At 38.2% G+C, this 15439-nt stretch overlaps 1 protein-coding gene across 1 annotated transcript; it reads right to left on the bottom strand.

The window, feature by feature from the left end:
• Positions 2895 to 6390, bottom strand: LOC109213308 (DUF724 domain-containing protein 10-like). Its single transcript, XM_019377093.1, has 3 exons — positions 5857 to 6390; positions 3851 to 3935; positions 2895 to 3752 (listed from the first exon to the last, which is right to left on the bottom strand). The coding sequence occupies exons 1-3, from the start codon at positions 6094 to 6096 to the stop codon at positions 3073 to 3075; spliced, it is 1005 nt and encodes a 334-aa protein (XP_019232638.1). The 5' UTR covers positions 6097 to 6390; the 3' UTR covers positions 2895 to 3072.

Here is a 15439-nt window from a genome sequence, read left to right as displayed (position 1 = left end):
GGCCCCTCCTTTTGGTCCTTTGTAAGACGCTATTTTTTTCTTTGAATAAAATAGTTGGTTCGTCCTTGATTGTATGCCTTTGGACTTTCCTTCTTTATTCTTTTCGAATTTCTTGGATTTTCTCATAATAAGTTCCCGACTTTTGGTAGTTAACTCGAGCGAGGTCAGATTTGACCTACTGATTCGGGCGAGGTCAGAATTGGCCTGCTAATTCGAGCAAGGTCGAATTTAATTTGTTAATTCGAGCGAGGTCAAATTTGACCTGCTAATTCGAGCGAGGTCGAATTTTGTCTTGCTAATTCGAGGGAGGTCTAATTTAACTCTTAATGAATTAGGGCAAGGTCGAATGTATGTTAATTCGATCGAGGTCAGATTTGACCTGCTAATTCGAGCGAGGTCGAATTTTGTCCTGCTAATTCGAGCGAGGTCGAATTTGATTCTTAATGAATTCGTGCAAGGTCGAATGTATGTTAAGTCGAGCGAGGTCAGATTTGACCTACTAATTCGAGCGAAGTCGAATTTTGTCTTGCTAATTCGAGTGAGGTCGAATTTAACTCTTAATGAATTCGAGCAAGGTCGAATTTATGTTAATTCGAGCGAGGTCGAATGTAGACTTAGAAAATAATTCAAGTGAGATTGAATGTATATTTCCTTTGCGTTGGCGTGGTTGTGTACATTTTGCGTTGCGTAAGAATGTCATACTGCTTTGTTTATTCATTGGAGAATATTACATGTTTCCGTTCGATCCGTACGTTCATTCGAGGATTCCCAGCCTATCAAGTCCCTTCATCGTTCGGCCTAGAGAAGTAGTCGATAGGCGGGGTGATGAATGTCTTGCTCAAGCTTCGGGACGTCTGAATGAACGGACGAGATCAAATTTTAGCTAGTTGTACTGTCGCATAGTTGCTTCGAGCACGTGGGTGAGTTTCATGCACATGTAATCTATCTGCATGCTGGAGAGATTCGTATGTTTTCCGGGCTGATGAGCCAGTCCAGTCTATACAGGTTTTTCCTTTTACGGCGTTAAGCACCAACTTGTTGGAGAGATTCGTATATTTTCCGGGCTGGTGACCCGGTCCCAGTCTATACAGGTTTTTCCCTTTACGACGTTAAGCACCAACGTGTCGGAGAGGGGTTTTTACTCGACCGTTGCCTGCAGGATGGTATGGTACGGAACGTTTTCCTGGTGCGTTGTTTTGATGGCGTTTGTTCCTTGTTCGCGCATCTGGGAGAATGTTCCTGTTCCTACCCCCATCCAAAAGAAAAATAACAAGTTAAATCGTTTGTTACCTTGACCTGATTGGTTGGTGAGGGGAGATGGGCGCTGTAGAACGACTCGTTTTGCCCCGTACTCGAATGCTGGCTTCAGATTTGATCTCAGCCTCGTGCTTAGTTTTGCTGTTAGTCGAGTCCGGGCATCTTATGGGCCGACAACTTATTTTGCCCGTTGGGATCTCGAGTTCGAGTCCCGGTCCGATCCAGTCCTCGGTGCACCGAAATAAGGGAAACATAAGTTATACTCCGTTTATACAGGCAAGACAAACTTATTATTTCAAAGAATCACACAATAGGTTATCCCCTTCCTAATAGAAAGGGCAGTGTGCATAAAGTACAGATTGGTATCTAACGTAAATATTGCCAACAGGATCGTGGACGTGCTCGGTGTGTAGCGTCCATAATTCTACTTTGACAACCTATACTCACGACGTACCAAACCCGTCACTATAGCAAGACGTGGCTTTCGTATAGATATCAAACATAATTTCGATTTTATGCAAAGATCTGACCTTGGTTGGTTTGGTTATTTCAAAAGCTTGCCTACAAATTTCTCAAGTTGGTGTTTTTAATGAGGGGGCGAGGCTACGATTGCCGGGAAATGGAACCCTGGCTGACTTTAGATCTAGAGGAAACTAAAATTTTGGCTAGAATATTCCCACAGACGGAGCCAAATTATTTGACCAAAAAGTTTTAAGCCCTTTTAGTTAAACCAATTAAATAAAAAGATTTGGGGCAAATCCTAGCCAGAGATAATTTATTCTAGATCTGAGATAGAAGATAGGAATGAACAAACATAACCGAACATAAAATTTGGTTACAACAACGATTAAATCTCACAATGTAAGAAATAGATAATTGCTCAAATAAAATCAAATGATAATGAAGAATACATAAAGGAAAATAATCACCATGCTTTGAACAAGACCATCCTCCGTATATTTGATAAAATTGAATTACAGATGGATACCGAGATTCTAAGCTCTTATCTCCCTTCTCGGCGAGGAGCCTGAAATTAGGGAGCATCTTTACCTTTTTAGGGATGTATCTGTTGTTGTATGTGTCCCTCCCCTCTTTTTATGTCAAACTTTCTCATGATATTTATACCAAACACTTTCCTTACGCACCGGTCCTTAGCCGGAAAATCTAAGTTCTTGGAATATCCCATAGAATATTCCTCTAAAATATCTAAGTGCGGACTGGCCGTTTGAGTGCTCGACCCCGACCGTACTAAATCACTTGCCGGCATATCGCTTCCTATACGCGACTTGACTTGGTTGCTTCTTGGTCGTTCTTCATTAAGTAGAATTCCTTTGCTCAGATTTTGACCCATGATCCATACAGACTGCACAGTCAAAACCAGCTAGAACTAACAGCCCATTGCGGAAAGATGAATTTATTTAGTAGCGCGAATACGGAGAACAGGAACTTAGAGAGCTAAGTTATTGTTTGCAGTTAAAGAAGAATATATTTCACTTCTTAACTTCCAACAAACATCTATTTAGATTAATTTCAACAATATATATACGAACAGGACAGATAATAATTTTGAAAAACTAAGAAGAGAACTAAATTAACAAAGGCACGATCACAATACAATGTTAGATTCATCACATAACTATTTCCTCCGGGCAGAGGAAATCCATGGTTAAAATCAGTTTCCGAAGTCATTTTGAACCTTAAGGCTCAATTAGTGTTGTCTGGAGCTGACAAACTATAGCCATCCAAAAACATGTCTTCAAACCGAGTAAGTTATCAAGACAGGACATACCAACAATGGTGACATCTTGGCAGCAGCTACAAAGGTTTACTAGCAATACTGAAAAATGCATTATGTGCATTCAGCATGTCCGCTTGAGGCTCCTCCAATTGAGACCTCAAACCCTCTATCTCACAGTCCTTAACCTCCTTCCTTGAAATAGCCAAGGAAATTTTATCCTGTATTTCTGCTATTTGTTTGTTGATCTCTTCAATCTTACCATCAATATTTTCTGTGTCGGTATTATGCATCATAATCCGATTACTAATATCTGCAACCTGTGCTTCAAGCTTTTCCTTCTTATCTTTCATCAACAACAACTCCGTTAAACGATCTCGTACAGGCTGCACATCAAATCCATGCTTTTCCAAGTCATTGAGAGTCTCCAAAATTTCATCAAAGGTGCTTCTGGGATCGTCAATGTGCAACCCAGAAGTCTTCTCTGCCAATCTTGAAAAAGTTACCATACAACCTATAGCTAGTCTTTCACGGGAACTCTCTCTCTCTTTTTTCAACGGACTAAAATGTGGCTTCTGAAGAATCCTCTGGAAAATATCCATGGATTCAATTTTTCCCCAAAGTAGTGAAGTCTTTACAAAAGGCAAACTCTGGGTTTCAGTTTGGGTCGTTGGGGTCACGTTGACAGGAGCTTGCATAGACATATCTTGTTTTTCTCTCTTCTCACCACATTGCTTCAGACTATGTGCAGGTGAAACTCCTGGAGGAGAAGATATCATCAAACAACAGCCAGAATAGGAAGCGGCTAATGAAAGGTTAGTATCTTACTCGATCCAGCGATAGGAATTTATGATATACCTGTTGGGGTTGAAATTGGTTTCTTCTGTGGCCTTCCCCCTGTTTTCCTCTGAGTGCTCTCTCCGTCACCTGATTGTTTGGTCTCCTATAGAAAAGGAAAAATCCGAACTACAAAGCGGTTTATACAGCCAGTAAAACCTGAATTAGAAGTCTTCAATTAAAGGTGCTGGATATCAACAGAAACTCACAAGCAGCGAAAAGAATCTCTTATGCTGCTTTTTTTTTTATAAGATAAATAAATTTTTTAACAATGGGCAAGCTCCGTATACCAAAAGAAAAGAAAAGAGAATTTACACATTAATTAAGCTCCAAAGCTGCAATAAATTCTAAGACAAACACTTTCGCAAATGACGGATATTCATTTAACATAATATTACAAGAGATATGTCGCACAAAACTAGCTTTTACTTTGTCGTTCTAGCATGCCACACCTCCCATTTACAAATTATGAATGCATCTAAATTTCAGAAGTGGAAGCTGCTCCTTTTTGCCATCAAAACATCTCATATTTCTCTCCACCCAAATTGTCCATGTGATGCACGATGGTATGATACTCCAAATCTTTTTCTTACACTTCCCAGCATAAATTGATTTCCAGCACCTTAATTTCAAGATATACTCAAAACAGAGAGGTGGCTAAAGGAGCAACAGATCACACCCATTGTCACCATGCATTTTAATTGATCTCACCCCAATCCCCCGGCTCCATATGCAAGAAAAATTGGCAGCGAGAAATAATTTTCAGCTCTTTTTGTCCAAGAAATATTACCAGGTTGGTGATCTCCAGCTAAAGGTACTAATCTTCATTTCAGCACACTCGAGTTTGGGCTGGGATAATCAAAGGGACTCTTTGTTTCAGAAGGCTTCGCACTAAGTTTAGATGCTTTAAGTGATGTCTTTGGAGTTTCAATTCCCTCTTTCGGCAGCACCTGGGCCTGCCAAGTAGGGATGACAAGCGGTGCAGGTGCAGGTTTTGTCTTAACCCGCAAAAATTTCAACCTGCCCAGCCCGCTAAATTTTTCTTTGTAGGCAAATCCACCAAACAGAATCGGATTTAGCACCTGTCGTGCTTAAAAGTGAGATGCACTTTATGCACTGGAGTAGATATTACTAGAGGGCCTATCAAAGAGCACTAGACTTGTATTTTTTACCACACTAATAATGTACGTCAAAGCACCCAAGGGTGTGGCCTAGTGGTCAATGAAGTGGGTGAGAACCAGGAGGTCTCAGGTTCAAATTCCAGCGGATGCAAAAAACACTAGGTGGTACATGCTGCTGGTGGGAGGTGTCAGGCTATTTTTGAAGGATCCGACACGCACCCACTGACATTTTCGGAGAGTCCGAGCAACATAGGTCAAAGATCTGGAATCAGAACGCCAACATAAACCTCACTGCTTAATCTTTGGCTTAAAATTCCGTACCATGTATTCTACTCAGACAATGTACAAAATCACCTCAGCCGAGAGCATTATCGAGTTAGCAATTCATCGCTGGAGTCATATTTTACAATAAGTTATGCAATCACGAAAATCAAAAGCACCAACTTAATAAATAACAAGCTAGAAGGAAAAGACAAAACAAAGTATAAAGCAAATGCTAACACATAATGAGCTTTAGAATAAAACTGGTGCATTGATACTTAGTACTCATACAACTAACAGCAGCAGCATATGGATTATATAATAAAACCACTATCACCGGTCTGAACATTATCTCGGAAATACATGCAAAAAACAATTTCCTTCATATACATAAACTGCTGAGCCCTACATGCGGAGCTAGGATTTCGAGCTTATGGGTTCGAGATTCTAATACTTTTAAGTTACTGGGTTCTAAATTAATATTTATAGATAATTAATGAATTATTAAAAGATAAATACAAGGTCTGAACCAAAGCTGGGTTTGGCCAAACCCATAACCGCCATAGTGGCTCCGCCCCTCTGCCCTAGTGAAACACATGCGCAGTTACGAAATGAAGACAGCACAGGATACGAAATGATAATTACCTGCTTCCGGCCGGGTCGGACCCAGTTCCCTTGAACCCAATCTCTGTGAAATCTCAAGTCAGAAATCCCAAATTCAAGTTCCTCAGGCGGATTTTGAAAGGTAACCTTGTATCTAGAATCTTCCAGAACACCTGTAATGGTAGCAGTCCACCATCCATCCTTATGAGAGGCATCTACGGCGTCGTATAACTCAAACCTCTCAACTTTTTCCACCGGAGGAACCGGACGAACTAAAGACATATCCACATACTCTCACAACGGCGTTGAACTGTTTTCATCAACAAGAATACTTTTGTACTCTACCAAAACTACTTCCTTTCCCGAATTGGGCTTAGAGAAGCCGAGAACAATGGCTTCGAACCACACTCCCTTGAACTGATCTTCGTCCGAGGTCATTTCTACTGTAGAGCCTTTGGTGAGATATTGTACGAGCATAGTATTGTTTTTGTCTGAAAATCAATAGGAGAATCGAAAATGACCCAGCAGACTGCGTAAAGGGATGGCGGTTATGTGTTGTTTGGTAGTTTATTGTATTGTATAGTATTATGTTGCATTATTTTGATATATAATACTCACTCCGTTTCAAATTAAATGAGGTAGTTTGACTCGGCACGGAGTTTAAGTAAAAAAAGAAAACTTTTCAAATTTGTGGTCTTAAAAGCTTAAGGGGTAAAGCTTTGTGGGGCCATAACTTTTGTGTGGTTATAAAAGCTTCTCATTAAGGTAAAATGGGTAAAATGAGGAGTTTAAAGTTGAATTATTTCCAAATTTAGAAATGTGTCATTTATTTTGGAACAGACTAAAAAGGAAAGTACCTCATTTAACATGAAACGGAGGGAGTATCAGAGTCGGAGTCAGAATTTGAAGCTTATGGGTTCGGGTTCTAGTTCTAGTTCTTTTTGGGGAAGTGCACGGTTAGCCACTAATAACACATGTATTTACTTTTAAACCGCTGTTTAAAATGTCTTTAGTCTTTAGCCACTGCTTTAATAAACTTTAACTGCCCGGACGAAAATACCGTTCTGCTCATGTCCTTAACTTTTGAACTTAACTTCAGTACTTCAGGACTATAACTGAACTTGGAACTCTAAGTTCAGGACTTCAGGACTACGTGTCCTTAACTTTTGAACTTGGAACTCTAAGTTCAGGACTTCAGGACTACGTGTCATTAACTTTTGAACTTGGAACTCTAAGTTCAGGACTTCAGGACTACATGTCTTTAACTTTTGAACTTGTAACTGTAAGTTCAGGACCAAGTGTCCTTAACTTTTGAGCTTGTTAGTCTAAATTCAGGACCTATTGTCCTTAACTTTTGGGCTTCTTAGCATATGTTCAGGACCTATTGTCCTTAACTTTTGAGCTTGTTAGTCTAAGTTTAGGACAAAGTGTCCTTAACTTTTGAACTTGTAATTCTAAGTTCAAGACCAAGTGTCCTTAACTTTTGATCTTGTAACTGTAAGTTCATGATCCATAACGTAGCAGAAAACCAAACGTTATTTGTTCCCTATCTTAAAGTCAATTACAATCACACCCTACTTAAAGCAGCATTTGTAAAAGGCAAATTGTTACAATTTGTAATAAAATACATTTAGATTGTACAACAATCACCTAATCAACATTCTCAATTCACTGGACCTAAGCTGCTAGTGGAGCAAAACAAAGATCTTGAATCCAAATATAATGAGAAGACCTCGTATCGTCGTTAAGTTATATTCCAAAATGCACACATTATGATATATGTCGCGATACAGAGGAAGTGAGAGAGTCCAAATTAGCAAGCCATCCGCTATGTTTTCAGCTGTGATCAAAGCCTTAATGTGAGATCTGGTGTCAACTCATCTTTTTCGACGAGGGAGTCCAATCCAACAGATGAGAAAGAGTCTAGTTGCACAGTTCTTCTCTCGAGAAGAGGTACAAGAAAGGGTAATTTTAATAGACTAGTGGTAATGAGAAAGAGTCTAGTTGCACGGTCTTTTCATATTAATTTTAATAGACTAGTGGCTATTATTGCTAAGCATTGAAAATGCGGGATAAAAAGTAAATACCACTTTAAAAAGTGGCTACCCCACACAATTTTTACATTCTTTTTTAAGTTATTGGGTTCTAAATTAATAATTTGTACATAAATGTATTTTTTAAGATAAATATATGGATTGGACGGCTGGGTTCGACCGAACCCATACTCGATGGGCTAGCTCCGTCCCTGTATAATATTTGGATATATTATATTATTTATCTTTATTTTTTGATGTCATGCACTTATAATATTTTGACATATACAATATTTGGATATAAGATTATCACTTAATTATATTAGTATATACATTTATTTAAATTTATATACAAAATAAAAATAGACTTTAGTCTTATTTATTTTATGCTTTATTCTTCTTTATTTCTCTCCCATTTTCCCTTATCTTTTTCTCTCTCGTAGGTGTTGAATTGACTGGAATTCAATTTCGTCACATATAAACTTAGTCTAATTGACTTATTTACTCATTAATTAATGATCTATTGATGATAAATTCTACTCATTATCTAAATGAAGCTGTCATAAATCATGATACTACGAAGCTCAATATAATTATTTCGGAAAGGAATGTTCACTATGACATATGACCTTCGATGTAATTAACATACAAAGTGTGAAAAAAATAAAAGTTTGATGAATTAGATTTTGTCTAGGTGTGTTGATCACGCCCAACTATGCCTTATAAAAAGGATTAAGCGGTCGCTGCAAATATAATCCGGTTTACAAGTCCGGAGTCGAATCCCACAGAGAACTAAGGTTTAGCTACAGCTGTTCACTATCACCAAGAAGACAAGCTTGAACAATTCCTAACTTATAGATATTAAGATTCTTGTGTTTAACTAATTAACTAACAAATTAAAATAGTAAATTAACAACTAACGATACTGAGGGTTAGAGAAAAGATTGAGGAGGTCTAGAGTTATGATTTCCCCAATTGTCGGAATCCTTCCCGCTATGTCTTCTATAATTTCGTCTAAGTATTCTCTACCGATCATGGGCACTCTTATTACCGTAAATCTCTCCCGAGTAATTACGATAATTTACTAGACGCACTCTCCCGAGCTACGCTAGCTGGCTTTTAATACAGCTCACTTCAGATCGCACCCAAGGCTTCGTTATCCCTAATCCCACCTTTAAACCCTCGGTTATTGATCCCTCATATACTCTGGGAGTGGTGTTGTTCAACAATTATCTAAATATGCACTCTCTCCCGAGTTATGCATACTAAATAGGCACAGCTAATTGAGAGCTCTTCAATCAACTAGAATATAAACGTAGTTGAACAAATAGAGAAAAGCTATGGCTCAATTATATAAAAACATAACAAGAATATATCCTACAAAAGGTTCTATCAAAACTCTAGATAACAAATTAGCTATTCATAATAGTATGTAAAACTACAATACTAAAAGTCATAACCAACAATGAAAAATAGGAAGAGGAAGGAAAAACTCGTAGAAGAATTCTCCGCCTTGCTCCCAATGTGTTTTTGCCTCCTTAGGTCGAATCTATGTCTCAAATCTATCCTCCTTTCTTTTCTTGGCCGGCCTCCTACGTTTAATATAGGGTTTAGGGCTTAAAATCCCGTATTTTGCACTTTGGTCCCTGAAATTTACGTGTCCTGCCGCGGTCCTACCGCAGTTACGCCAGGACCGCGGCCAAAATGGTCCTCTGAATCTGCAGCTCTACTCTGCCGCGGTCCTACCGTAACCGTGGTTTTTCACCCTGTTCCGTTTGAAATTTGGAAAAACGTAAAACATGAAAGTTGTAGCCCTTTGAGTTAGCTTTCCAACCATATATTGTGGAGCCCAAATGGAGTTCTGAGCAAAAAGTTATGTCTATTTTACTAGACAGTGCGCAATATGCCTCCTCGAGTCTTCGTTCGTACTTAATTATTAAATTTGACCCCCGAATACGATCCCGGATTAATTTCTTGGGCTTTTACTCAGACTTCAAAGCTCCAAATCACTTGAATTCAATCCATAATATCTATATAGCTCGGAATCACTCCTACAAGGCATAAAACACACTGTTAGTGCAAAACACTAGCGATTAAAGCGCAAACTCAACTAAAGTGCAGTAAATTAGAGTGTAATAATCGACTAATATACGTAATTACAGCCTTTCATCAACACCCCACACTTACACCATTGCTCGTCCCCGAGCAATCAAACTACAATTTTTATTTATTTATAGACACGACCTTTTTAAACAATTCTCCTAACTCATCACACCAAGAGTATGTAAAATAGACTAAGCACAAAAGCGTAACATCTTCACCTTAAGATTTGACTCACAAGTACCATGCATTATTCACAAGTCACCTACTTACTCTAACATAGAGGTCGCTGACATTACCTTTCCTTCATGAATCACGTGCCCTCACAACACAATAGAGTATTTCCACACAATAAAATTTAAGAACACTTAGGAACTCAAGATAGAAAGAATTCACTCACTCTCAGAAATAACATTCATATGCCACAAAAGATGCACCATAAGCTTGACCGTAGTGTACTACTCCACTAATCGAGCTCATTCAATCTTGGATCAATTAGGACTTTATTTGATTGCAATGTAGGCTACGGGACGGGTAGGATACATTTAGATATAAGAGTGACTACACCTCCCTAAGCACTTTAATACATACATTTTAACATTTAAACCCCATACTTATGTCAAACCAAACTCCACCTTCACATCAATTTATATTAACCCATACTTCTTTAAGCACACTTACATCAGGAGCCACCACTTATCAAGGAATTATTATTATTATTATTATTTTCAATTCAAGTGGCTTTTACTTTTTCAAAACAGTACACCTTTCTCCTTATTCAATTAGTTCCACTCAAAAGCCAAACCAACCACCCCACACTTTAACTTTTACAAAGTTCATAACAATTCAAGTGCTCATGAGAGGTGAAAAGGTTCAAATAGATGGTTAATTCCAACAAATGGGTAAGGCTTGTAATGTGGTTGCCAAGGAAACTGGATTACAGGCTCAAAGGGGTTAACTACGATACATAACAATTAGGTGGGTAAAATATGTATATATGGCTCAACAAGAAATGCCTATATCACTTCCAAGACTGAACAAAACTACTATTTCGCTTTGCAAACACACGGGGAAAGTTCTAGGCATCAAATGCAATGCACAGAATAACACAAAACCTTACACACACATGGCACATAACTCACTCAGGATTGGATTCATCAAGACACCCTAGTCAAGGAAGTTAAGCAAATTTAAGATCATACGATTTAAGGTACTTATACAAGAGTCAAAAACTGAGCCTAAGCGTCACAACCAAAGTACTCACTATTCTCAAGACATAACAAAGTCAAGAGATATTGCTTCATTTCAAAACAAAACACAATGGCTCCTATTCCCAAAAAAAAAACTAACTACACCCGGTTCAAATAAAATCCTTGAAAAAGAACCGTGGTTTAAAGAAAAACCAAGGGGTAATTGCTACACTACCTAACAAAACAAAAAATCTTTTTGGTATTTTCTTTAGACTTACTTCCCTCAAGAAAACTGTCTAGAAGATCCGTCATCAGGAAAAGTACAATCTTTTTAAAAAAAAATACAGCTAAAGTAGCATGAAAAACCACCCAGACAATCTCCTCACCCTACATTTAAAATTGTGCATTGTCCCCAATGCACATCCATACATACAAGAAGGTAAAAGAAACTCCCTGGTAGGCCAAAGGCCGAAGTACTAGCAGCTCATGGGGTACTCAGACTTCTCCCAGCTTGGTACTTCGTGCGGGTACCTCACACTTAGTTCCAACCATTTCATTTGTTGGTGCATCCTTCCAATACCTTTGCTTTCCATGCTCCTAGAAAATAAAAAAATTGACACTACAAAAATAATATAATAAAAAAAATATAAAAAAATAAAAGAAAGCAATAAAGCTGGGTTGCCTCCCAACGAGCGCTTGATTTAACGTCGCGGCACGACGTGAATCACTTTCTGCCTCCACTTTGAACTTATGAATCGGACCCCAAGTTTTGATTCTGCTCTATGATCATGCTTCTGGGGTGGTGGAACGAATCTGGCTGGCCCAATAAAATAATATAGTATTCTGCACTTCTTGGCCTTTAGATGAGGTGTGTAATCCTGATTTTCTGGCAAGAAGAATTCCAGAATGTAAGCACTTTGTTCCTCATTCCTCGACTCCTCAAATGGCTCGGACGACTCTATTTCCATATCATCATCTAAACACAATGTGGAAAAATGCTTGGAGTGAGGACCAATGCGCTCAACTACATGAACATTGGGACTGTCTACATTCTCAACACTAATGACAATAGAGTCAACAAAATATGTATCCTCAATATCCTTGGTTGACTCTAGTATCTCTTCTACAACATCGACATCCTCAAAATCTAGTGCGATTAATTGTTGGTGTTCTACTCTAGCCTCCTCCTCTAGCTCATCCTCGTATTTTTTTAAATCCTCCATCATAATGGCAATTTCTATAGCCAATTCATGCTCATATTGGCTACTATCCACAATGTCAACTTGTTGCGTTTTACAAGGTTCAATTAATTTATTCGCTTAAGCCTCCAAGTTGTGAATAGTTGCCCCTTGCCTTTGTACCCGCAGTTGTATCTCATCATATTGTTCCGTAAGGCACTTTAGCATATCCTCGATCTTTTTCAGGTCCTCATACGTGGGTTCCATGTTCCTATTAACTTCACAAGAAAAAGAAGAACCATCAAAGTAAGGGGTTGGGGGAAGATAAGAACTATAAGAACAACCATGAAAGTGACCATCTTGACCACCACACATATCACACACATTCCACACATAAGATTGAGTTGGTGCACAAAACTCGCTCTCAGGAATATTTTGATAATTTTGCCCTGGGTGGTTTCCTTCACAATATGCATAAGGAGGATCAAAAGTAGAATTACCAACAACAAAATTCTCATAATTCCATGATGTCATGTTTCTCAAATAAACAAATAAAACTAAAAATAAAAAATCTCAAATAATAAAATAAAAGTTCAAACTTGAAACCTAGCAATATGTACACCTACAACTACACCGTTAGTTCCCCGGCAACGGCGCCAAAATTTGATCACGCCCAACTATGCCTTATAAAAAGGACTAAGCGGTCGTTGCAAATATAATCCGGTTTACAAGTCCGGAGTCGAATCCCACAGAGAACTAAGGTTTAGCTACAGCTGTTCACTATCACCAAGAAGACAAGCTTGAACAATTCCTAACTTATAGATATTAAGATTCTTGTGTTTAACTAATTAACTAACAAATTAAAATAGTAAATTAACAACTAACGATACTGAGGGTTAGAGAAAAGATTAAGGAGGTCTAGAGTTATGATTTCCCCAATTGTCGGAATCCTTCCCGCTATGTCTTCTATAATTTCGCCTAAGTATTCTCTACCAATCATGGGCACTCTTATTACCGTAAATCTCTCCCGAGTAATTACGACAATTTACTAGACGCACTCTCCCGAGCTACGCTAGCTGGCTTTTAATACAGCTCACTTCAGATCGCACCCAAGGCTTCGTTATCCCTAATCCCACCTTTAAACCCTCGGTTATTGATCCCTCATATACTCTGGGAGTGGTGTTGTTCAACAATTACCTAAATATGCACTCTCTCCCGAGTTATGCATACTAAATAGGCACATCTAATTGAGAGCTCTTCAATCAACCAGAATATAAACGTAGTTGAACAAATAGAGAAAAGCTATGGCTCAATTATATAAAAACATAACAATAATTTATCCTACAAAAGGTTCTATCAAAACTCTAGATAACAAATTAGCTATTCATAATAGTATGTAAAACTATAATACTAAAAGTCATAACCAACAATGAAAAATAGGAAGAGGAAGGAAAAACTCGTAGAAGAATTCTCCGCCTTGCTCCCAATGTGTTTTTGCCTCCTTAGGTCGAATCTATGTCTCAAATCTATCCTCCTTTCTTTTCTTGGCCGGCCTCCTACGTTTAATATAGGGTTTAGGGCTTAAAATCCCGTGTTTTGCACTTTGGTCCTTGAAATTTACGTGTTCTGCCGCGGTCCTACCACGGTTACGCCAGGACCGCGGCCAAAATGGTCCTCTGAATCTGCAGCTCTACTCTGCCGTGGTCCTACCGTAACCGCAGTTTTTCACCCTGTTCCGCTTGAAATTTGGAAAAACGTAAAACATGAAAGTTGTAGATTGAGTTAGCTTTCCAACCATATATTGTGGAGCCCAAATGGAGTTCTGAGAAAAAAGTTATGTCTATTTTACTAGACAGTGCGCAATATGCCTCCTCGAGTCTTCTTTCGTACTTAATTATCAAATTTGACCCCCGAATACGATCCCGGCTTAATTTCTTGGGCTTTTACTCGGACTTCAAAGCTCCAAATCACTTGAATTCATTTCATAACATCTATATAGCTCGGAATCACTCCTACAAGGCATAAAACACACTGTTAGTGCAAAACACTAGCGATTAAAGCGCAAACTCAACTAAAGTGCAGTAAATTAGAGTGTAATAATCGACTAATATACGTAATTATAGCCTATCATCATGTGTGAAAGGTGAAGACATGAGCTTAAACTCCATTGACAACTATTAAAAAACTTCATAGCTTAGAATCGAAAATAGAATTTTGCAAAATTGTTAAGTATATGTTTGAATTGGATGTTGTTGTAAATAATTGGGAATGGAGTTTATATCACAATTTCGGTCCTTTTCTGCTGCTACCAATCATTCCTGTGCTAGAAAGCCATTAAACTGACCCAGTCGAATCCACGGACCAAGACCAAGACAATTGAGCCTATATTTGCAAAGTTTTTAAAGAAGGGACAAAATATAAAGAGTGGCTTGACATACAATGCCATCTGACCAAACAAATTTATGAAATAAATGAACGGAAAAGGGTCAACTGTCCCTAGATTATTGGAGTTGGTACAATAATATCCTTCGTTTACCTATTTTGTAAAATTTACCTCCATAGTTTTCTTTTCGGCTCAAGACTACCCTTATGACTAACAACCCTGATTGGTAAAAAAAAAAACTTTAATTAATTTCCACGTGTCATCATCCCATTGGCCTTAATTAAAACTCAGCCAAATTAAAATAAACCTGCCCGCATCCAAAGACCCGTAAACAAAAATGCGTTTTCCCTTATTCTATCCTTCTTCCTCTCTCTCTTCAGTTTCTTTCTCCTCTTTCTTTTCAAAAATACTCCAACATCCAGAACTCTTTATGGTGAGCCAACGTAGAAGACAAAGGTCGAGGTCCTAGTAGAGACTAAATAGAACTCTGTTATTGTCGAAATTGAATGCGGAGTTGTCAGAAAATATACACCGAAAAATATTGCAAATGCTCAATGACCATTACCATCGACTCTCTGTTAGTGTTCATATATTCGGGTGAAAGTTGTATGCGTAAAGTGTCGATGACTAAAAATTTTGGTTGCTTGAAAATAAAACTTTAAATGGTGATTGTAGTGATTATTCAAATAAAGTGCAAGGTTAGAAGAAAAAAACAGGATGAGAAAGAGAAGAAAATGAACT

This window comes from Nicotiana attenuata, chromosome 2, assembly GCF_001879085.1.
Source record: "Nicotiana attenuata strain UT chromosome 2, NIATTr2, whole genome shotgun sequence".
NCBI lineage: Eukaryota > Viridiplantae > Streptophyta > Magnoliopsida > Solanales > Solanaceae > Nicotiana > Nicotiana attenuata.
This window is presented reverse-complemented; position numbering and strand designations above follow the sequence as displayed.